The sequence below is a fragment of the Heliconius melpomene genome, chromosome 19, assembly GCF_056956725.1.
Source record: "Heliconius melpomene rosina isolate 202511_hmr_F chromosome 19, ASM5695672v1, whole genome shotgun sequence".
Taxonomy (NCBI): Eukaryota; Metazoa; Arthropoda; class Insecta; order Lepidoptera; family Nymphalidae; genus Heliconius; species Heliconius melpomene.
The window spans coordinates 5,233,513-5,259,134 of record NC_140407.1 but is presented as its reverse complement, the minus strand read 5'-3'; the positions used below and the strand labels follow the sequence as shown (position 1 = coordinate 5,259,134).

Genomic DNA, 25,622 nt, shown 5'->3' with positions numbered 1-25,622 from the left:
AAGTTAGAGTTATCAAATAACCAAACCACACGCTTGTGCTATAGATAAAGTTACACCAGATTAAAATATTTTTTTGTAAAAAGGTCATTTTTGATCATTCATTTTTCACCAATTAACACAATCAGAATTCGGCGGAAAGTGGAGAGCGGAGTGTCTTAACACTAGGTTCATTCTGCCCTGCTACAAGCGGGATCCAGCGTGAAGCTCATTATTATGATTTACTAAATAAATATATGATTTACTGTCTTCTTGAACATAAGACATAAACACGAGAAAAAATAACATATAAAAATAGAATGAAATAAAAACTATTTTTTTTATTAAATATTTATTTAAAAACAATATCACATTATATTACGTGTGTAATTATAGCTATGTACAAAAGTATAACAAAATGTAACGAAAGTATCACAACGCAGTAACTACTATTTAGACTACTAAAAGTCTATATTTGTACTTTGGTCTTTTACGTATAATTTTATTTGTTTTTAAGTTTACTTTTTGCTTAAATTTAAAGTCCATAAATAAAAACAAAATATTAATGTTATTTAAGAAAACAGAACTTTTAAAAACAATATTCAGAAAAATAGCAAATAATAATGATTATTAGGAACTTTTGTAGAAACTAATTTAGCTTTTAGTTTTATTAATTTTAAACTTAGCATATTGTTAATCCTTACATTTTAAATGGTCCAAATATTTTCAAATATTTTCTCGTTAATCTTCGATAAGGCACTATATTTCTTAATTATGTACCACTAACCTATAGGGGAATGCTTTAAAACTAAAATCTCATTTTTATATAGAGCATATAAGTAATTATAATGATGGAGTTTACATAACATGGAGTTTTAAATTTCATATTAGCTGCCATTTAATGTTCAACAATATTCAGTCTAAATTTGAACATATATATTTTTTTTAAGAGTTATTAAGGGTAGTTTTAAACAAAATTACTGACTAGTTTCTAGCCAATTTAGGTCTTAAATAATAATCTAAGTTAGACTCAGTCACTCAGTATTCTAAAATACATTGAATGTCCATTTAATTACCTATATATTTAATAAAATATAAAAGAAACATAATATTACCTTCGTTTTAGTATTTTAATATTTTCTAATAATATGATTATAAAAATAATTTATTAGGTAATTAAATAGATGAATAAACTAGCACAATATTAAAAAAATAATTCGTTTTATAATGATTATAATTTATACTCTTATATACGTGGATTAAATATACAACGACTTAAGGCATTACTCGCTTGAGCATGACTTGGTCCCAATTTGTAAAAAAACTTAACAATAATATTCAATTTTCTACAAATATGTTTAAGTATTCGTTGTCTGGGAATAAATTTACGCCTTCTCGGGTTTACGTTTTCTGAAAAGAAATATAATATTTTTATGTTGTATATAAATGATATTTTTTTAATTCACTAATTTATATGTAAAATAGTAATTGTCTGAACTAACTAACCGAACATCAGAATAACTATTATTATTATTATATTATTCAACAAAGCGTTAAGAAAGAGAATTTATATTTGTGCTCAACTGGCACGCCAGAAACGCCACAAATAAAGAACAGAACATTTATTTTCATTTTAAACTTGAAGCCTTCGCGTCAAAGCTGAAAACATGCTGGTTGTAGGTTTAATAAACGGCGTTCTGGCAAGATAAAGTTTGAAGACTTTTGAAGTTTTCTCTGCGTACCCTCTTATTGGAAATAAAGTGAGTAAAGCTGGAAACAATGTAATATAAACTTACTCTTCGCCGAGCATCTCCTGTATTTCCTGGAAGCTCTTGCCCTTAGTCTCGGGCACTATGAACAGAGTGAAGAAGAACGCGCACACACAGCACACCGCGAATATGTAGAAACCAACGTGTCTACCGATCGACGTCGATATGGTGGGGAAGAATCTGGAAGAAATAAACAATGATTATTGTTAGTTATTAAAAGTTATTGGGAACCAGCCTATTTTTGGGGACCAAATCTGGGAAACGAAATTATTTTGAAATTTAAAGAGCTTTTCAGATTAGTTGGAATTTAAATATCTGAATCGAAACCGATATTTGTAAACATTCAACTTGATATTGCCGAGAAAAAGAAAAAATATTGTTTTAATAAAAATTAAGACTAATATTTTGTTTGGGAATCGAACCCATACTGAGTGTCCCATCGAAACTACGAATACACCGGGATGTCTTTCTTATTATTATTAAGGAAAAAAAATCAATTAATTCTATTGACTTACAACTTAAGGCTAAGATTACCTAACTAGTAAAACAAAGATTAAATTAATCATCCACTCACTTAGTGACCAAGAACGACAGTATCCAGCAGAAAGCGGTGGCTATGGGCGAAGCGACCGCCTTCACTTCAATGGGGAACAGTTCGCTCATGACCGCCCACGGCAGGGGCCCAAGACCCCAACAGTACGTCACTATGAACAGCACCAGCGACATCACTGGCAGGAAACTAATGTTGGGGACTACTGGGCTATCCATGCTTTGTAGCAGGAAGAAAGTTCCTAGGAGTGTCTGTAAAACAATCACAATTTATTGTAAATTTTGTATTTGATGATACGCCTAATAAGTGGTTAACAGAAAGGAAAGTAAATAATCAAGTTAAACAATTTGATTATTTCCTTTCCTCAATATTTTATTTTCTATAAACTGGACTTCTGCCCAAGAAGTCAACATGTTAAGATTTTTTTTTATAGTTAAGTTTTTTGTTTTATTTTGACATACTTCATATTCTTCACTCAATACTGCTCAGTAATGTCAGTATATATACGTACAAATACATTATTTTATTTTAGTAAAATATTGCACATTTTTAAATGATGCCAGTTGTTGGTTTGATACCCACTCGAGGAAATTAAATATTTAATATTTTAATTTTCTCGCTTTGATAACGTGGCACAGCACTGCGTAAAAAAACACAAAGCCGGTCAAAACACAATGTTTCTCGAATTTAGCAGAAAGGAGGGAACAGAAGTGTCTTATTGGAAATGGAATGGGGACACAAGGTTCATAGGTTCCCTCTGTCTACCCTGCTATGTGCAGGACGGAGTGTAAAGCAAAAAAAAATATTAGTAAATATAACTTACCAGACCAATGGCTGTGCCGCAAGACGAAACCAAAAGCAGAATACGACGTCCGAGACGGTCCACTACCAGCGGAGTGATGAATGACGCTACCAACTATTTAAGGATATATGCAAATATATTATTAATAATAATAATATACAGAAATATTTTTGCGAACGAAGTCGCATTTGAGTCTAGTATTATATATTACTGAAAACAAATTACTTATTTGAAGAAATTAATTTTTTCCGACTAACTTAAAAATTTAAAGGAAGTTTTTATAGTTCACATAATATAAAACGAATTTAAAAACACAATACCTGTACAGCACCAATAATAATAGTAGCGGTATCTGGATTTAATCCACTTTGAGAAGCTTCAAATATGTCCGTCATGTAGAAGAGTACCGCGTTGATGCCGCTGAACTGCTGGAAGAACACCAGCGCAGACGATATGTAGAACGCCTTGAAGTTGCTGCCGCGGAACACGTCGCTTAACTGGTTATACAATCATTAGATGTAGTGAAGGCGGCAGTAGTGACCGTAACTCAACACGACGGTTGTGGGTTCGATTCCAATTTGATAAAAATATTTAATATTTTTATTTCCTAATAGTTGCTCTGGTAAAAAGAAAAAAGGTGGCAGAGGAATTGTCTTCTATATATCGACCTTTATCGATTAATTTATAACCGAATTAAAAAGTAGGTATATTCTTAAATTGATTATTATTTTTTAAAAACGGTTCCAAGAAACCATTTAAAATACTAACCGTAGCAGTTTTCTCCATGGACGCGGCGACATCAGCCGCTATCACGTTTAGTTCAGCTTCGACTCCCGACCGTGTCTTGCCGCGGATTGTGCACAAGCACTGTGCTGCGGCTTCCCTGTCCTCTGCGAGATAAAATAAAAAATTAAATAAATAAGAAACAAAATGTTCTTACAATAAACATATTTTGGTTGTATTTTATATTATTATCTACTGCGTAATACCTATTACATTTATTTACATTACATATTTACTAGTACTTTTTATGTGATTTTCAATCTAATTAGGCATTTAAAGTTTTGTAGCATGTGGAGTCAAGAGTCAACTAACGAGACACTGCGATCTTTCAGTCTTAACTACGAATTAAGAAGACATGTGAAAACAAAAACAAAAAGTAAAACTCTCACCTTTCAACAAATGATAAGTAGGTGTTTCAGGCATAAAGAAGAAGGAAGCAGCGAACACAACGACGAACGCTATACCGACGTACGCGACCGCGCCGTACGACGCGGAAGGGCCTATACCGTACACCAGCAAGAAACCCACTGTTATGAACATTTGGAGGAACGAGCCGAGAGCTCCTCGTGAGTCGTCCTGGAGAGAAACGAAAATATACTTATTAATGTATAAGCATTATTATGCGTGCCATATTGGCAGGTAAAATCTGGTATAACGATTTTATGTCATGGTGGAAGAAAAAAACTTCAGTTGTCTGTCATCAATTTATCACTTCTTTTACAGGCCATATTGACGAAACAGGCCAAACTGACTGTAAACGTGATGGTTGTGGATACAATCACCAGAAGGGATAATTATTTTATTAAAATTATTTTCATTCCGTTGAGTTCCCACTAAACAATCAATATCTCAATAGTTTTGCAGAAAGTGGGTAACGTCTTTATTCTGCTATAGTGAAAAAGCGTGAAATTACATCACGATGGCCCATATTACAACTAAGTAGGGGAATTGTGCTTAAGATGACATACTTTTTGTTTCAAGACAAATATCTCAAATAAATAAAGTCATCTGAGAACAGCATATTGCGTATACTATTATATATTTCATAATCAACGAAATTATTTTAGTTTCAGAACAATCATCTTTCAAACATCATAAAAACAAACAAAAATCGCACCTAGGTCGACTAGTGTAAGACGACATATCTACAGGGTAAAATGACATACTTAGTATGTGATATTACACTTTCAACGTATGAGACATAAAAATGCCATCATTATTTTTTGAGCATAGTTCAACAGTAGTTAACAATATTATGGCCAGATTCAAACATGTTGCAAATTCTATGAGGTTGGATTCCGTTATCAGTCACTTACTTTTCCAAAAGGGAAATAAGCTTCGTCACTTGCGGCTATTAAATGCCGGTGTTCTAGCAGCCTTATCCATGTCTTCTTGCGACCAATATATATTCGTTTGTAATTGCCAGGCATTTTGTAGGTAGGGCAAAAAAAAAATACATCGATTCTATTTATAAGGGTAAGATAGTATGCCATCTTATACTCACGTTTTATATGTCATCTTACCCAATAGATATATGAATTTAATTTTAACCGTTGGGACAAAAGTTTATTGGTCAGGATGTGTTTTTAGCGTTAGTTGTGTCATATAATAATCCTATTTTACATTTATAATTAGTTCAAATAGAAAATCTTTATCTTACATGTCTTTTCACCATCAAGCAAAAGCGAAAGAAAAATTGTTAGCAATTCAAAATAACGAAAACATGAATTACTTGCCCATCTGCATTCACTTTCAGCCATACTGAATTTAAGCATTAGCTGCATCTACAGACACTCTCTAAAACGTCACAAGATCGCACCTAGCGCTAATAGTTTCATCAATATTGGTAGTGTGTCATCTTATCATAGTATGCCATCTTGAGCACAATTCCCCTATTTAAAATTTACAAATGAACTGCAGATAACCCTAAATTGTCCCACATTTCGTGAATACAATGCTTGTTTAGTAATTCGTTTGGAGTTCATTCTTCTTTAGTCATTATATATTCCGAAATGTTGTATATAGTTATAGATTCAATTTCCATTCGGATAAATATTTAGGTATCAATTTCTTCCAATTATTTTTATATTGAAAACAGGAATCATAAAAGGGAAAGTGATTAAAAGGGATATTTTAAATTATCCTGCATCATTTAACAAGGAAGGAACCATACCGTAGCAATTTCAGCGCAGTACATCGGTGATATAGTGAACAGCATGCCAACAGCGATACCCCAGAATATCCTGCACGCGTACAAGAAGGCCATGTTGCTGGCAGCCGCTGCTAGAATCCAACCCACCAGTAGGGGCACTGTTGAACTGAGTAGACCCCATTTTCTACCTACTTTTGATGCAGCGAAACCACCAATAAATGGCCCTGAAAGAGAATAATAAAATAAGATCAATTTGTTGAAATAACTGTGGTTTTTTTATTGAAATCACATGTGAAGTAATTTCATTTGTTTCTTTAATTTTGACCACCCGGCCGCCCCTTTTCCTACTCCCATGTTTAGATTCATTCCCATTCCTCTACCTAGGAATATTATTGGGCCTACTCATTACCAGAGCCAGGAAATGTAAATATTAAACATATAATTTCCTCGAGTGTGAATCGAATCTACAACCTGTCGCGTCCGTAGTCGCCTGTGCCTCTGCACCACAACTGACCCCGTTATTTGTTAATGCACTTAATATTTTTGCACATAGGTCCTTAAATTGAGAATACTATACAGTAATTAGTATATTTCGAAGAAGCTTTAATACAAGGTATCTTAATACTTTATCTTAATAGATACTAATTTCTCACCTAACATAGCTCCAATGTTAAGAAGAGATCCCATCCATGCTATTTCGTCATCTGAGGCAGGTGCCCCGAGAGGGTTATCAGTACTATTGGCCTTGAGCTTGCTGTTGATTGGCGCCGTCCACCCCATGGAATAACCCGTGGAGGCGATCGCGATATTCGCTGAAATAAATGAAATGACACCCTAAGAAATAAACAACTTAAGAAACCTCAAATCACTACACAAAATCACTGTTGTATTTTCGGTTTAGCTTTACGCAGTATTCTGAATATACTAGGGTGTGCAGAAGAAACAAATTTTCCGAGACATTGCGTGTTGGGTGGCGGAACTTAACGCCGCACTTTGTCTACCAGAAGGAAGAAGGAATAAATCAAATATAAATAAGATTTTTTTTGTCAATATACAAAAGAAAAAAATATATATAATGATGAGACTAAAAATAGTCTCGTACATAAGTATATCCTAGAGACGACCAGAGACCAGACACAACAGTCGGCAAAGTGACTGCGTAATATCGCGTATCCTGCTTCAGAATAACTTCTTAGATCGCAACTACATACCAATTGTTGATTATAGAGACCATTTAAAAAAAACTGTCCGCCGAATGAAGGTTTGTAGAAGGCATTGTAGGTAAAGTAGAGAGTAATAGTAACGAAATCTTATTTGATGAATCTTCTATTTTCATGAGAGTAAAATTCTCGTGAAGGCTTAACGACATGAAACTTCATTTTTTTTTTGTTTTAATGTAGTTGAAAATATGTACATAAGAACGCAGTTTCACGATTTTCCCTGTATATCATATCAAGGTAGGTAGAGGGAACATAGTGTCAAGACACTCCGTCCCTCACTTTCCGACGAATTTGTGAAACATTGCGTGCGTGACGCTTCGTTTACCAAAACAAGACGGGATTTTTTTCACCCAGAAATAAAATTCTTGCCGTCCAAAAATCAACTATAGAGTCGAAATCCAGTTAAATAATGGTTAAAAGTATATTAACTATAGAATGTTTTTTTCCATCACCGAAAATAGCGACAGATGTTTTTAATATATAAAAAAAAAGATAATAAAACAATCTGATTAAATATCAATTATCTTTATTATTTAAATGATGTTACATATTATTTTGACACGTTTCGCACGTACCACGTGTGATCTATCTTTTATATCTAATCATTATTATTTTATTTGCCAGTTTGACGCACGTTATATTATAATACGTGAGTTATTCAATAAAATTAAATAATTATTGTTATTTTTTTTTATAACTGTTTTAAGTGATTCAGTATTTTACGTCCTACACTGCTGTGATTTTTTTATAAAATTTTCACATCCATTTAATAGAACACGTGTCGCTCTGAAATAAAATGTAATGTAAACCTTTTGGAATTTTATTATTTGTTATTTGTAAAAAAGGAGAAAAGTGTTTGCTCATTTTATATGTAAATAGCTAAAAAAGATAGATAAAAATGAGCCTATACCTAGATAGGCGAATTGTTGGTTTAGATTGTTCTGAGATTTCAACCCTGAATCTTATTCAATTAGACACCTCACTGTACCACAACAGCTTTGATTCATTTGTTTTATTCTATTAATTAATTAATATTATCATCTATAAATAATAATATTAATATTGACAACTGTTAGTTTATATTTAACATCTGGCGCCATTTTGAGAAAATTGAGACGTACCCGAGATAACAATAGGAACATACAGGGTTAGGTCACGTCTTGAAAAGTGGAGAAAAAAGATTAATTTAATTTTGAACTTTGATTGAAAAATATAGTAAACTAATGCGTTTATAGTAAACACTCCGCAATGTCATTAATAAATTTTCATGTTAACAATAAAAAAGTGCTTGATAGATGATACTTGTTTTTTTAACAATTCTTTATTTTGTACTATATGTATGTAAAACGTCGCAGAAATGAATTTTATGGCTATTTTATACGATTGTTTTATGTATATATTTTATTAGAAACGTTCAGTTAATATTTATATGTCAAAGATAACGTGAAATGATAACTCGCGTTAATAAATAAGCAATAAAGTTAGCAAATGTATGGTATTTGTAATGTATGTATGTAGAGTACATTTTCCACACTTAAAATGAATGTGATGTAACTCAAAAACTTTTAGTTTGTAGGAAATAACTATATAATTTTAGCTTAGCCAATGTAAGTGGAGAGATCCTAGTGTCCAATTTCAGAGACATTGTGTGTTGAGTGGGGGAACTCAACGCCTAACTTTATTTATCAGAGCGGGAAAATGAGTAATTTCAAGCATTTTCCTGATCGACAATTTTTTTCAAATCAGTTCTTAACAAAACCATAAGTAAGAATTTTCGGTTCCCTTTTATTGCCCTGCATAATGCGGTAGATGCATAATGCGTTTAGATAAAATAAAATACATTTATTATTTAAAAGTTTAGCAAATATGTTTCTGTCATTGTAATTTTATATAAGCGGCTGTAATTTTTATTACGCGATAATGAGGTTATCGTTTTACAAAAACAAATTATATATTATACCTACAGTACGGTCAACGAGTCGTGGCTGCCATGAAGTTAGGTTTTCTGAACTTTAGTGCATTGTTTACCAGGTACAAAAAACATCAAAACTAAGAAAAATCCTAAAAATAAAATATCCGCAATACCGGCGTATTGTACTTAGTTTTTTTTATATATATATTTTAAGACTAATTCGAGGAATCGTGATGTTTAATTTGATGTTATTTGTTTTTAGTTTCACTGTTTGTACCTGACGGGGTGGTATGCTAAAATGGGGGTAGCAAAATAAAACATGGTGCCAAACGCTATGCTGCATGCATACCTATTTCGCCTCGTCTACTATCAATTTTAGATGTATCCCGCACATAGCAGGTTAAACAGAGGGAACCTGACACGCTTAAGCTTAATACACTCTGTTTCCCATTAAGTTTCAGTTGCACCCTTGTGCTCCGGCGCCATAACGTTTTCTAAAACACTTCAATATTTTATTAAACCTAACTCTTTGTCCCAGAAATAACAGGGTGGGCAGAGAAAATCTGGCACTTTGTCCACCAGAGAAGAGAAATAAAAAAATAATAATAGACCACACGACAATTATTAAAATTATCTAACATTATAAATATATTACAGTTCTAAAGCTCCGCCTATCGCAAGAAAGTGAGATAATTACAAAATAAACCCCCCAATTACATCGTAAATAGACTATCTAGTAATAAAATTTATTATTCCGCGTAAACAATGCACCTTTTATAAGAACTAAATAATTATAATTTATAATGGATTTATATAAAAATAAGAGCATTTTTCTTTTATTTTTAGGAATATTTTTAGGTCATCATCATGTCTACAGAAAATTTTTTAGTTCTGTTTATTAACTTTTATATCTATTTATTAATATTTTACGTTGGATGACATAAAAAAAATCTGCACCCGTTCCGTTTACTTAAATACCTGCCATACTTTAAGTATCCTTTTATCATTATCTGTGGGATAAACTCACTTACTGAGTGACCGACTGACAATGAAATGCCAGAACTACGCGGCGTAGAACACTGAAATTTGTCACGAAGATATTTTGGAGAGCACTAAGATTGGATTTCCCGAAATTCTGAAGGTAGCAGGAAAAAAAATGACTTTATGTTTCAACACAAACAAAGTCGTAGGCATATTTATAAGAATATAATCAAAGATACTTATAGGATACTTGAAAAATAAATTATTGTTAAAATGCGACGACGCCGGGATAAAAGCTAAGCTAGTAAGTATATAGTATGAATTGAAAACATTTAACACAAACATCTATTGTCTTTGACCTGTGTAGACGGTGCATATGTAAATACAGTTGGTAACAAATGATAATACATTAAATTAAAAGTTAATTAATTAGTCTTTGACTATTTTTCACCCTAAAAAAGTGAAAAAAGAAAACCTAAAATAAAAAAGACATTTAAATAATTTAGTGACCGATCATTTTTTTCCGCCATTTTTTTGAGAAATTGCATGTTGTTTGGCGGAACTGAACGCCACAAAAAAACTTATATTAATACGTAAATATCTATAAAATGATCAAACAATGAAACGCACAGAACAGAGTGACGCGTCTCTAGATTCTCTCTCCCGGAAGCAAGAATATAGTAATGAATATATAAAAAACATATAAATAAACATTCATGATGGATTATTGGCTGTCCCGATACATTTTTCATACAGAATTAGCTGGCATAATGCATTAATAGCATTGCATGTGAGCACGTGAGTCTATTTACGTGCGTTATTTTGACACTGACGTGACGTAATTGGGGATGAAACTGACTGACGATGGTTGTGGCTTTAAATCCAATGTTAATATTTATTATATAATTATTTTTTGTAACTTCACGCACATAGCAGGGAAGGGGCAGAGGGAACCTAGAGCCGAATTCTAGAGACCTCAGCATACAACAAATAACAAATGCTGTCTGACTAGCAATATAGGAATATGTTATTTATAGTATCATTTAACTCTTTTTCGAAAGGAATAGGTTGTTTAATATTAAAAAAAAACTGAAAAATAATTCGTACATAAGTAACTTAAATTAAATAAGATTGTAACATTCGCATTATTTTTATTACACTAAAAGTCTTGTTGTTTAAACTTTTTTTTATCTTATATTTTATGCAAAGACGAATACATTTAATCCTACTAAGAAGTCGTCAAGTTCACCTACGCCAAAATATAATAAATTATTTTTTAAAAAATTCGTAATTCAAGAAAATATTATTAAAAATATTTGTGTTAAAATTGAATTTTATTATAATATTAAAAATTGTACAGGAGTTCTAATTATAAAAATTAGGTAAAGATGTAAAATTATTCTAAAGTGCCAGTTAAAAATTAAAAAAAAAACATCCCATCCTGAAATACCGAAAGTTTTTCGTTTATCTGTCGCAAAAACACTTTGTTAATCAAATTTATATATATATAATATACACGACTTTATTACCGTATCCATCTATTATTATCATCGACTAATTAAATAGAAAAAATATAACAATCCACATTTCACACAAATTTAAACAGAAAAAAATCACTTTTCAAACTCAAAAAAATATTTAAAAATCACTTTTTTGTAAGTTGAAACTATGGTAAGCGCTTACAACTTAATTTAACTACTTAAAACTTAAAATTTTAGACAATTATGAAAATCTATTTAGATAGAGTTATTTAACTAACTAATAAACTAAGTAAAAAAAGAACAGAGAAAAAAGAGATTTGATTCACAATATCGAAACATACCAATGCCGCCTACTATATACTGTCTCCACAGCTGACCCTCCATTCTGAACGTTGCTCACACACTGAACTAACACACGCGTCTGACGATATTTATCTCGTTGTATAATATAACAATATCAGCGCTATGTTAGGCTATTGTGAATGTATTAAATAGATATTATATCCAAAATTGATTAAATTCGAAAATTTTCACTTTAAAAATATGATGATGCTAGACGTATCACAGCGGCTGTAAGCGCAAGGGTTGCGGGTTTGATACTCATTTGAGGAAATTAATATATTTTATTAAGATAACTATCGTTAAGTACCACACAAGATATTGAGTATTATGCTGTGCACGGGGAACGGAGTGTCTTAATACTATGTTCCCGCTGTCTACCCTTCTATATGCGGGATACAGCGTGAAAGTTAAAAAAAAATGTTTATGTAAATCAGCTGTAACGGCTAAATGCCCGTCAAAATGTCAAGAAAACAGCATTGCATTAATAGAAAAGACTTGTTCTACTAATATGAATTGCAAGTTGGGGAACAGAGTGTCCTAACACTGGGTTACATCTATATGCGGATTACAGCATTATACAAAAAAAAGCAATCAACAAAATTTTACATAAAGTAAATTAAAATGTAAATTAAAATACTATCAGGTAATTTCAATTTATTAAATGATAAATAAATATTACGATATATGTAATACCTACAAAATATGTGTTAACAAAATAATCATTTTATATAGGTACCTAATTATTCATATCAACGTTTACTTTATTTACTTACTAGAGACTTAAAAGTGACCTCGCTCGCTTAAATTTATTATTATGTTATAGGTAAATTATATAACATTTTATATAACATTGTATAAGCTATATCACTATAAACTTTCATCTAAATCCGTTCAGTACTTTCTGGGTGAAAGCGGAACTACGATGCATCTTCATAAATCTTTTAGGTATAATATTAGTAGAATTGTCTAAAGTTGTAAGAGATTTTTTTTATAAACTAATACCTAACATGAATATTATAAGATAATTAAGTTATTTAAGGTAAGTCGTACTCGTATAACGTGTTAAAAGCGGATAGGTGTGCAAATGGTTTTTCTTTACGTTATAAATTAATCTGTGGCAAACTACCATTGATATTTTCCTCAACTTTGGCTTTGAGGTTATTTTTTTGGTGTAATTTTTTTATATTTATTAATTTTTTTTTATCAGTAAAAATATTTAAGTGGGCGCCGATATATCGAAAAATATTCCGCCCTTATATTCAGATCATTTTACCTTAAATAAATAAAAGAAAACTGTCCACTCACCGACCGCCCCTATAAGGTACTGCCGCCACAGTTGACCTTCCATGCTGAAGGAGCTCCGACCGTTGTTTCCCGCGACGGGGTCGTACGAAAGCCTATCAGCCATCTGATACGTCTAATAGTGCGATGGTTCCAATCTGTGAATTATATGGAAATTTAATAAAAAGTATTAAGCAGGTCGTAAGTTCAAATACATTTTTTAAAATCCTGCATATCCTTGGGATAAGCCAAATATTTTGTACAGGGCTATTGATAGGTACAATAACACTTCCTCTGTTTGTGACAGAAAAAGATTTGGCCGTTCACGTAGTTTTTGTGCAAAAAAATCAGTGAGATTTGAAGAAATCCTGTTCTAGAACAGAAAAGATTTTACCTAGAACCATGTCTTAGGACTAGCAGCCTTAAGAGAAGTACCTACTGACAGAAAAAAGAAATAACTTCTTAACTCTTATAATCTAAAAAGAATAGGGTGGTCAAATAAAAAAAACTGCTAAATCGGAACGCAAAGTACAAAAATAATGTTTACGATGAGAATTTTAACAAATAAAATGACCGTATATACGCAAAAAGTTCTAAGGAAGCGCCTCAATTAGTCTGTTGAAGACTGCTTTTACATTATTGAAAAAATCCGGCAAACCAAGTTAGGCAGAATGTAAAACACTACGTTACCGAGCATAACTATTTGTTATGCTTTTATTTGTTATCAGAGCTATAATGAAGCAATGAATTTATACATTGACCCTAGCAGGAATCGAAGTCACAACCTTCATGTTTAAAGTGAGACGGCCCTTATCACTTTTCCAATATTTTTTTAAATGATGCGTAAAACACATCTTCTTCTGTAATAACTAACGGTTTATCCTCAACTACTAGTCTACTACTCAATTTACATCCAAATTACTGCTATTTGTGCAGTTGGCTGGTTCTGTTTATGTTCGTGACGTAAATGTCATTACCATAGAAATTGCCTAGCTAGTGTATAATATTTACTATAATAAACAATTTAAAAAAATATGCAGAAAAAAACGGAGCTACTGGAAAAAGTAGCTTATTTTTCAAAATGGCTGACTAGTGACCCTCTCGCGGTTTCGCCTGCTTCAAAAATTGACCCCTATAACCTTCTTCTATACCTACATAGATTATGCGGCATAAAAATATTTTTTCAAATAGTTCTTAAGATTATCGCCTTCAATTAAACAAATTTTGTTATACTAGTACCCCAGAGTCGTGATAATAAATATAAATAAATCAAAGATAGGAGAGATCTCGATTGACTTCTAGAACACATTCAGCATCGATTATACAGGAGGAAGATCACGTAAAAATATGAAAACGCCTGAATAATATAGGCTGTAACAAAAAGATAACTTCAGGAAGAAATATTTAAGATGGCGGCGCAACAGTGACAATAAACTCGAAAATAAAATTTTTCGACACTACTCTCTCTTTATCAATCTTATTACCTAATCATACGAATAAATGTAAAATTCCCAAAAGATATAATATCTTCAATGGGGGGGATCAAAAAGTTTTAAATGATTAATAATGAATTATACACTTATCTTAGATACAAGCAGGTATCGAACCGATTATAACAACAAAACAAGATAATTTGTTTACTGCAGTCACTAAATATGATATTTATATTTTGTAGATATGAATGACATATTAAGACTTTTATCTGATTATATGCAATGATAATTTGTGTATTATTCCTATTGTAATCCGTAAACACCTAGTAGCGATTAATTGAATGGACTATCGACTTGTTTTTTATTGATAATTTTTGAAGGTACACACAGTGCAATATTACTTAACGTACAGTATTTTGAAAATTCAGCAAAAAAAATTAGGGAACTGAGTGTCTCGACACTAGGCATATGTTAGGCCAGTTGTGGAGCAGGAGCACAAGCGGGACTGCAAGACGGTTTCCAAGAAGCGTGGGTTCATTTACATTGAAATTTTACTAATATTTCTAAATATTTTTCAAATTTCAACATTCTCAATGAAAATTCATAGTTGCGAAAATACACAAATTTATATATTCTATATGCATATAAATTACTATAGTATAACATTACTTAAGTACTTCACAGTTACTTTAAAAACAAATTAATCTTATAATAATTGTTTTTAAACAATGCACTATTAATTATATAATTAATTTAATAGTCTATTCAAACCTGAACATCAACGGAAGTCATTTAGATCTGACTAAGACTCTTCTTTCAGAATATAAAAATTCTTCTTATTGTTTCAAAATATTATAACAAAATTTAGTGACGCATTTCTACATTTTATTTAAGTGACTCATTTATCAAGGATATCTTCGTTATTACTTAACTCTGAAATATTTCAGCCATTACAATGTTTACTCTTATTTACATGTATTTGTCTCGTCTGAAAGAATAAATCTACCAAAAATGGTTGACATTGACGTTTTGACAGGAATTCTTCACGATTTTCCGAACGGCTAGATGCAAGTGGCCGTAACTTATCGTGAATTATATTATTATCATAGTACGCTGTTTCCCTCATATAGCATGGGAGGCAGAGAGAACCTGCGAACCTAGTGTTAAAATATTCTGTTCCCATTAAGACACTTCCGTTCCGCACTTTCTAAGGAATTCTAGAGGCAATGGTTTTCAGTTGCGGTGTTCAACGCCGAGCTTTTTCTCGTTATTAGAATATGTTATTTTATTAAATCGAGCTTATGCTTAACAGCATAATTATAATTAACGCAAAATGCTTTATATTGCCATGTTATCAGTGAATTGATAAGAAATATAAAATTTGATTTGGAGTTAAACAGGTTAAAGGTCCACTATGTTGACTTTGCAAGGTTGTATTGATAAGCGACCTATGTACATATATGTATATATATAGTTTATAGCGTTTTACATAATATAATAATAATAATAGTAAATTTTAAATTATTTTGTAATTTTCACAGGTATTAAAGCTTATTTCTTACTCAATATAAAAAAAAAGAAAAAAATCTTCTCTCTGGATCTCGCACGTAGCAGGGAAGGCAGGGGGAATCTAGTGTTACAACACTTCGTTGCTCATTTTCCGTCCAATTTACGAGACAGTTGTAGTGCTGGACCAGGACAGTCTCCATAATTTTAAAACGGTCTAGACTCTAGCTAGATACTGCTCTTTTTGTTAACTAAAATAAACCTATCACTAAGATTACAAATATAAAAAAAGGAAAAATATGAACCCAGTGACAAATTACTGTTTTAAAAGTAGTAATAAAGTCTGCCTGTAAGCAATGGTGGTAGGGGGTTCAAAATCCCTTTTAAATTAAAATTATTTTCATTTCTTCGCTCTGTTAAACAAAGCCACATAACACAATATTTCGAAAAATGTTTCACATGCAATGCAATGTTTCGAAAATTAAGCGATGCATGGGGAACGGAGTGACCTAACACTAAGTAAGTAAGTACCTACAGAATTCTCTTTTATGTGAAAGAAAAAGAAAAAGACAATGCCACAATTTCCATGTTTTTTTACAATAACAACACGTAAATTTGTACGCAAATTGTTTGAGGAAGTAATTATTATGGAGTTCTATCAAATGATAACGTGATTGCCTTTAGTCGGAAACGGTCATTATTTACATATTATTACTGTTTTTTTTAGTAGATGCTGCGTTAGTGACAGATATTGTCTGGAATTGACAAAAAAAATCGATACTACTTTTTTTTTTTTATTTACACGAAGCAAGCCAGTCTTTTTTTTTCTTTTTAAACCAATGGGCGACTGAGTATCAAACTAAGCTCTAAGTTCTGAAACAAAAAAACTAAAATATCCTGAAATTAGTACACATCGCTTTCCTTTTACTCCTATGAATTTTTAACAACATTTTTCATTTTTTTTGGACTCGAAATAAATATATTTCGACAAATTATTTTTTAGGCTTAAATATTTTTTGCCAGTGCCAATAAAAAAAAAACATATATGACATGACAGCCACATTCTAATCACGTATACATTCAAGTTCAATAGTTAAGGAAACAAATAGTTTAAAGACTAATGACACAAATGATACCTAAACCTAAGAGCATAACATCCTGCTTCCTTCTTACTGCCTTTTAAAAATGTATCTTATATTTTCCTATACGGAACTGTAGAGTTCTGGGTTTTATAGTTGCATGAGATGATTATGAATTCGAATTCTAATTCAGATTTCATTTGAGATGAATTTAAAAATGATAAAATTAATTTATAACTGGAGAAATAAGTATGAATTGTCCTTAACTAATATTCCTTTTTATTTGTTTTTTTTACTATTTGTATTTATTTATCTACACTAAGGACTGGAAGCTTGTATAAATGTATGAAACTATTTTAAACTATATAAGTAGGTATATTAAATTATTAATCAGTATTTTTAGTTTAATTGAATTGTAAAACTAATTTTTAAGATGATAGTGATTTATTTGTTATTATGACACGATGTCGCAAGCAGAAGCTAGTATGCAGGTTTTCATGTATTGTAGTCACAAATTTTGTATAATACAAGCGAAGAGTATATGTATGGACGATATCGCAACTAGACCATTAGAAAATAATTTTTATCTGCTATATTCTTAATGCATATTTGCTATAAAAAATCAGTAGGCGTATCAAATGCTACTTTTAAAATTACTTAGGTACAGTGGGCTCGATCGAGTCTCGATTATCCAACCCCTAATTAAGGAAGCAATTTTTTAATTTTTTTACATGAAATATTTTATCATATAATAGGAATGGGATAAAAAGCGAGTGGTTTCAAATCGCATCATACAACTTCATGCTCGATTGATATTGGAAAGCTCACCGGATACTGCAATCTTCGAATTAGATTACCATTTTTAGGAGAAAATAAAAACTGATTATAAGTGAATGCATATTCCAACTCACACTTTTGGCGAATTTGGCGTGAATGTGCCCACAACCGATTTTGGAGGCTGGACCTGCTGTCCGTCACATGCATTTTTTATTACTCCTACTATAATGATATAGCAAATAAGAGATTTTAAGCAAAAAACGCTTTGAGCTGCAGACCGAATAAATTAAAACAGAATAGAAAAGGAGCTATTGATGGCTTAATAAATCATAAATAACAATAAAAAAATATATCATAAAAATCTCGCTGTAAATAGATAAAAAATAATATTGTATCTTTAAATCTGGTATCTAAGTGCCTACCTGTGGTGTGAGTACTATTATTTCAACATCACTTGATTTACTTATCTCCTTCAAGTATTCTAAAGTGTTTGTTGGCGGTCAATCGATACTTATTATACAGATTATAATGTAATAAATTATAATGTCAAACGATTGTAATAATATACCTAATATGGATTTTATCCTGCCTAATATGGAAGTTAAAAAAATATTATTTTCTTTATTCGATGTATGTTACATATAAACGCAATTCTGAACTGTACAAGAATGCGAAAAATATTGCAAGAAAATACGTGGTCGTATTAACATTATCAGTAACTTATAAAATTTAAAAGTTATTTTTAGTTAGTGCACTGAATTCTACTTGACAAGCCCTTTCATTTGATACCCATATTGATGGGATTGAAAAAAACTAAGTTGTCCGCCATCTTGTAGCGGTGGCCATCTTGGATTCACAATAATATTGAATATGGATAATTGTATTGTCACCAGAATCAAAGGCGTATACCAAATTTCAGATCAATCGGTTAACGGGAAGAGGGTTAAATTTCCATTACTAAATTTGACCCAAACAAATATACAAATAAATAAACAAACGGGGTGAGCTAAATAAAACCGTTTAAAAACAAATAAATAAAGTAAAAGCGATTGGTATCTGAACTTAACACTGATTGTACCTACTAATTTGCTAAAGTATCGTTAATCTTCTTCTTCCTGGCATTAATCCCGGCTATTACCAGGGTCTGCTAAAGTATCGTTAATATCTTGATAAATAGTGATATTTTGTGATAAAAAAAATATAAATAGTCAATTCTTTCTAATATAGGTATATTATTGAATCGCCTTGTATGGAATCGCCTGTTAATTAAACCTAGAGTAAAGTTACTAAACGAAAACGTTTATGAATTAAGTTATTTGTACTCCTCTAAATCAGGCTCACGCTTAAAAATATTTCATTGAATACGTGTTTCGTGGTGTTTTAGAATTCACCTTCTAAACAATTTCATAAATATATTTGATAAATATGTGTAGTTCAAGCGGGCGAAGCCGCCCAGGTCGCCCTCTTAAGTGAAATGAAGGTCATATACTTAATTTTTTTAGCGTCATGCGGTATCCCGCATAGGGAACTTATTGTTAAGATGATCCGTTGCCAGAGCAAAGAATTAAGAAGATGATAATTTTATATAGTATTTAATCCAATAAAATATAATTGCCACAATGATTTCACAATTCAACATTTTTCTTATAATTCAATTATGTACAAGAATGTTGTTTGTTATGATGATATTAATGTTTGCAAATCTATTATGTCGCTGCATTTTTAATTAAAATATATTAATCTGATCTTCGATTTTAAAATATTTTTATATAAAAATATAAAATTGAAAATAACCATTACAGATATAAAGCTATTAAAACTATTGTTTTTTTTATAAATATCAAGAATGCGTTGGTATAAATACCTATAGCATGTGTATTCACAATAAGACGTAATGTACCTAAGCCATTAATATGTAAATTTCATAGAAGTCTCTATATCTTTACTAAATTCATTTATTCAGTATGGATAAAAAGAATATTAAATACAATATAATTAAAACAATATACTTATACAATAATAACCAAAAAAAAATGGAAATCAATTTTTATAAAATTATTGTCCATACAGCCTTCGACAACAATAACATGAAACAAAAATTTAAAAAAATAAGATTTTACTTTTCGCGCGCTTTTTAAGATGACATTTTAGAGTTGTTAAAAATCATTGTATTTTTAAACTAAGACAAATTGAATACCAAGCAAGTTAACGTAGTTAAAATATTTTGGTGATTGGTTAATATAAAAAGGAAAAATATTATAAAACGGAAACGATAAACGAAGTGAAATGTCTCTGTAGACATAGATCTTTATGCGTGAAAAATTAAAAAGAAATTAAAACAAGAATACATGTATCGAAGTTTTGTCAGTATAATAATTAAAATGAACAAACAAAAGGTTCTATAATATTGTGCAAATACCAAATGTCACGCCAACCATGTCACAAGACGTATTAAAATGTAAATAATGTCGTTTACTATTAAATATTTACGTTGTAGGCCCCTTTATAGTAATATGTACTATTTATGAAATGTATTAAACTGTAAATAACTATTAGTTATTGTTGACATATTTTCCTTTCAAATACACATAAGAATAATTTCTTCGCCGCTAACAAGAATAAAAAATAGCGATATAAAATGGAAGTTCACTTCGTTATTTTTTATTGTATAAAGATTGCAAATGCTAGATACCATTTCTGAAAATATGTTATAAAATAAAAATAAAAGTTATATATGGCAGAATAAGATGTAAATAGTATTATTTATGGTAACAGTAGTAAGTTGCTTAAGCCACGTTGCGGAAGCTATCTTATCATTACACTCGAATACCGTGAGTGCTGGACGGGTGATTAGATATGAAACGTACTTACAGATTTACCACTGATTGAATGAATCGAGAAGATTTTTAGTTAGATGTAAAAAAATGAAGATTTTTTATATTTTCTATACTTTTTACTTAGAAGGCTTCACTAGTTTTTAGAAGGAATCACTAGAGCGAGGAAATGAAAATAATTAATAATTCAATAGATTCTTTTTAATATATAACAATAATTTTAACTACATTCAAATTCACAATATCCTTTGTTGGAATAACATAATTGAAATAGACTTTTGTAAGTAAATTTATATATTTTTACCTAGTTTTACAAGACACAAGTCCTACAGAAATAACAAAACTCTTCTTATCAAGCATTCGGCGAAAAGTGTTCCTTCTTCCTACCGTATGCGTTATACAGCAAGAAAATAAAAAAAAAAAAATTCGGAGTAAAAGTGTAGAATGGATCTTAAACCTAGCGTTTAACTTTACAATCTTTACTAAACCGTTAGCGATATGAAATGTGAAGATAAAATGCTTTATATTATAATCATTATTTTTAATTAATTATACAGATTAGCTAAAACTACATTATCATAGATTAATTTTTGATGAAGTCATTAAAAAATCCACATAATTATTATTTAAAGTTTTCCTATTTGTATTTAGCCTAAAATGTTAATTACACCTTTTCACGTTACATCCCACACATAGCAGTCTAGGCAGCAGGCAATGGCGATGGGCACATCGAGAATTTGGCGGAGATTGGAGGGCAGAAGTGTCTAAATGGCGATGCCTTGAAGTGTCTTAAATTCTTAACACTAGGTTCCTCTTACTAGATTTGTATGGGATACAGTGGGAAGCCAAAAAAATAACATAATTATATTAAAAAGTATAAGGAAAAAGTTATTGAAATAAGTTTCGATAATAAATAGTTTTAGCACACCTTAGCATTGCTTCGGCTACAGTCAGGTAAAAAATCCTAATTATGAACATTATTAATAAAATTGAATGCAATAATTAAAGAAATTTTATTAATTAATAAAAAGCATTAAGTATTTTGTTTTTGTTTTTCTCAATGACCATTTTAGATATCATATAGATAACAAAGATAGGAATAGAGTTCCGCAATACAAATACATAATTAGACATATGCTGTAAAAGATAATACATACGATGATGATAACGATTATAAGGTACTGATTTTTATAATCTATGATAAATTTAAATATGTAAAATATATTATATAATTAAGATATTCTCATTAGTAATAAGTATATAAATTTCTCCAAGTCGTAGTGTAGTGATGTACAATATTAATTAATATAAGAGAAATAATAACAGTCTCAAAATAAATTACGTTTTATGTATAAATTAAAATTACATTTCTGTAGTTAATCGACACGTATTCAGTCGAAAGGTGATGGTATTTTGTATATTTATATATCTTTATACAATAAAACTGAATTTATTGTGTGAACTGTATTGTCTATGGCTAACACAAAAGAAGAAAACGTCCATGCCGCCTTTTATGCAATATCAATAACAATCTTTACAGATTAACAACCAATAAAAGGAGGAGGAGACTTTTTTAAAACGAAAAAAGTGTAAAATATCTCTATATCGTAAATTAAATTTTCAATTACTTTTTTCACAATAACCTTTAACACGGAAATTATTATTTACGTTATAGGTACCTATTACCTTATTTACCGTATATAAATGGCTATTATTGATCAAATAACTATAGTTCTTAGAATAAATAAAATAGTATAATAAATCTGTTTGTACAGAAAAATAAACAATATTGAATAATATGCTAATATTATACAAAGCTCAACACTTTGTTTAAATGAATGCGCTAATCTCAGGAACCACTGGTTCAAAAGCTACACATTTCATTTCGATGTAACTTACTGTTCCTGGGTTACTTACGTGGTATTGTAGACGATTTGGGGTGAATAGTAGATAAATATAACAATATAATATGGCCTTAGAGTTCATGCTGACTGTGGGTTTTAAAATTTTTGTTTGCCTTGCCTGAAAAATTGCCTTGAAAAAAAAATGACTTGGGTTAAAGGTAGAAAAAAGTTACGCTGACTTTCTAACGCCTGTTCCTCTCAGGTCTGAGGCCTGAGGCATGAACTTTAGTGAATTGATGGAAAATTATTTTACGCTTAGAAAATGAAGCGATAAATAATAAGTTACATACTTATTATTTTGAATAAAATTGTTTTGTTTTAGACTTTCTTAGTATTGAAAATATTAACGTATATATTTACATACTCTTAAGAAATTACGGAATAACTGAATTCGTCATTAAGCACGGAAATTCAAGTGGTCGTAAAATTAATAACGGAACGGATAACTTTTCTTACTACGTAAATTACGAAGACGTATAAACATAATAACACAAGAAATGATCAATATTTTATATTAACAAATCACAATTCAAAAGAAACATAGTCAAAAGCTCATTCGAATATCTTACTGCTTTTTTTCCAAACACAAGTTATAGTCATTGGCTCAAAAAAGTAATTAAATATCAGTCAAACATAATATATAAAATAATTCAATATTTAAACGTTTGAAAAAATCGTTTTTCAATTAAACACATTTAATTTTAATTACATAAACTAAAACTAAACTAAAACTTTAAATATAAAATTTGTCTAAAAAACTTAAATTAAAATTAAAAACATAATAAAAAAAAAACAAAGTACTTACATGTATATTGGAACACAGCACCACTCACGGAGAACTTCGCACTAACAATAACATTCATAATTATAACTTCACAATAAAAGTTGCTATCTCTTAGATAATATGTATTACCCAATTATCGATGTCTGTCCGTATGTGGGATATGAATCACTATTTTATATATTTTTTTTACCTTCACGCTCTATCACGCACACAGCAGGTTAAGCAGAGGGAATCTGGAAACGTAATGTTAAGACTCTCATTTTTCCCACTTTCCGCCCGAATTCTCAAGGTATTGCGTATTGAGTTGCAGGACTAAACACCGCGCTTTACCTGATTATCAGAGCGAAAACATGAAAATATCAAATATTTCATTGCCCCGATAGTCGAATCTACAACCGTAGCGTTCACAGTTGTTCCTCTATGCTACGACGGTCTCAATTTAGCTACTAATGTAATATTTATATATCAGAAGAAAGTAATTTTCTATGTATACTTACACAAAATGCTGCTTAATTTGTCGATAACTTTTAATTTTATGATTTCTACACTGTAAGCTTTGTTGGTTTAAGTAATGTGTAATAAGTGTAATTCAAAATATTATGTATTATTTCAAGCACTTTTGAATCGTCGAATGAACTTTGACTCAAAAGGCAGTCCTGCTGAGAAGAGTTAGCAACAAATTCAACGTAACCGGGGAGAAGACTGGTAATTATAGAGCGCATTTTACTCTAATTGACAAAGTAGAGCTTCAAATGCCATTATCCAATTTTACATAACTAAACTGAAAAGAAGCCTCCACCATATTTTCTATATGTAAAGCGGGGAATGCACCATATAAATTGAAATCGACTAAGTGGGTGTGGTGGGTTTTGATACCATTTTAGTTAGGGCTACATCTTAATCATACATTACTCTACATCTTGTCATGGACGTGCGTATTTAAAGATATTTTCCAGAGGGGGCTGGCCTTCAGGGGCCTAATAAAATGATCTTTTAATGTAAAGATTTTGTTAAATATAAAGTCTCTAGTTTTTATTAGTATTTTCTGGTGTGGGCAACATTAGACTATTCTGGGGTAACCACAGTCACCGCAAATCTTTCCTCCTAACTCCTTCACCCCACTGTGCTACAGCCTCTGCCGTTCCGTTTGATTTACTCATTGTTTAGTCGTGGCGTTGAGTTACGCCATGCATAAAGAAATTTCCTTGTCAATAGAGTTCAGCGTGTCTATTACACGTAGTACCTATAGTACTATTGATTAAAAGGCATTGTAATAACTTTTATTGTTCAGAATAATATTATTTGTATAATAATACTATGTTATATGAATAAATGGCCATAACAACTGAATTCATTTGAATATCTTTATCGGTTATCTATTTAAAATATTTTAAAAGTCCGCTTGATATCCATGACCAAATTATGCATTATTTAATGTCAGTCGTAATCGTCAATTGGGGTTGTCGTGACGCAGTGGGTTAGTCGCTGAGGTTGGACGCAATGGTTGTGTATTTGATTCCGATTTGGGGGATCACGCTATTTTCCAGCTCTGACTAGACGACAATATGTGGAATTCCACCACTTAACATCCAATGTATCGGAAGTTAGGCCGAAAGTGGAGCACAGTGGATGACGCTAGGAAGTGTAGATTCGATTCTGGGACGGGTGAATTTTTATTTATATATTTTTCCTGCATTGGCCTGGTTAGACAACATACAGTGTTAGGTTCAACCGTTAAAAGATGGAAAATTTAACTTCCATCTCAGCTTAGCCTTTTAAAAACCAAAAAAAGGGAGTAAAAAAGGCGTACAGTTTAAAGTTAAAAAAAATTAAAAGAGTAATTCCAAATACTAAACAGAAGTTCTTTCATGAATTGCTGTACAAATATAATTGCTTAATTTCTTAGGAAACGCAATACATGTTTTCCTTATGTCATAGGTACCTATACAATAATTTGTGCCGGAAGTGTACCTACTTACATATAAACTTATTTATAATACAGCTGTCTATCGTAACAATGCTAGTACTAAATAATATCTATCAGCTATAAGGAAGA

General features: G+C 30.9%; 1 protein-coding gene across 2 annotated transcripts; it reads right to left on the bottom strand.

Moving 5' to 3' along the window:
* Nucleotides 1-1,192: 1,192 nt before the first annotated feature.
* Nucleotides 1,193-23,742, bottom strand: LOC146528462 (facilitated trehalose transporter Tret1). Of its 2 annotated transcripts, XM_085203876.1 has the most exons (11): nucleotides 23,588-23,742; nucleotides 13,274-13,407; nucleotides 6,686-6,844; nucleotides 6,054-6,256; nucleotides 4,270-4,456; nucleotides 3,866-3,987; nucleotides 3,418-3,594; nucleotides 3,119-3,211; nucleotides 2,320-2,546; nucleotides 1,773-1,925; nucleotides 1,193-1,386 (listed from the first exon to the last, which is right to left on the bottom strand). In XM_085203876.1, the coding sequence occupies exons 2-11, from the start codon at nucleotides 13,374-13,376 to the stop codon at nucleotides 1,362-1,364; spliced, it is 1,449 nt and encodes a 482-aa protein (XP_085060002.1). In that variant the 5' UTR covers nucleotides 13,377-13,407; nucleotides 23,588-23,742; the 3' UTR covers nucleotides 1,193-1,361. The 2 variants fall into 2 exon arrangements, with proteins under 2 accessions (XP_085060002.1, XP_085060003.1); XM_085203877.1 differs by lacking the exons at nucleotides 13,274-13,407; nucleotides 23,588-23,742 and adding an exon at nucleotides 11,968-12,099.
* Between the last annotated feature and the right edge of the window lie 1,880 nt (nucleotides 23,743-25,622).

Bases quoted from the DNA above. Each gene is read 5' to 3' on its own strand.
- LOC146528462 (XM_085203876.1), bottom strand. From the start codon at position 13,376: ATGGCTGATAGGCTTTCGTACGACCCCGTCGCGGGAAACAACGGTCGG. The intron at 4,457-6,053 runs GTATGGTTCCTT...GTTTCTCTCCAG, and splicing joins ACTGCGCTGAAATTGCTACG to GACGACTCACGAGGAGCTCT. The intron at 2,547-3,118 runs GTAAGTTATATT...ATTGTTTTACAG, and splicing joins GCGGCACAGCCATTGGTCTG to ACACTCCTAGGAACTTTCTT.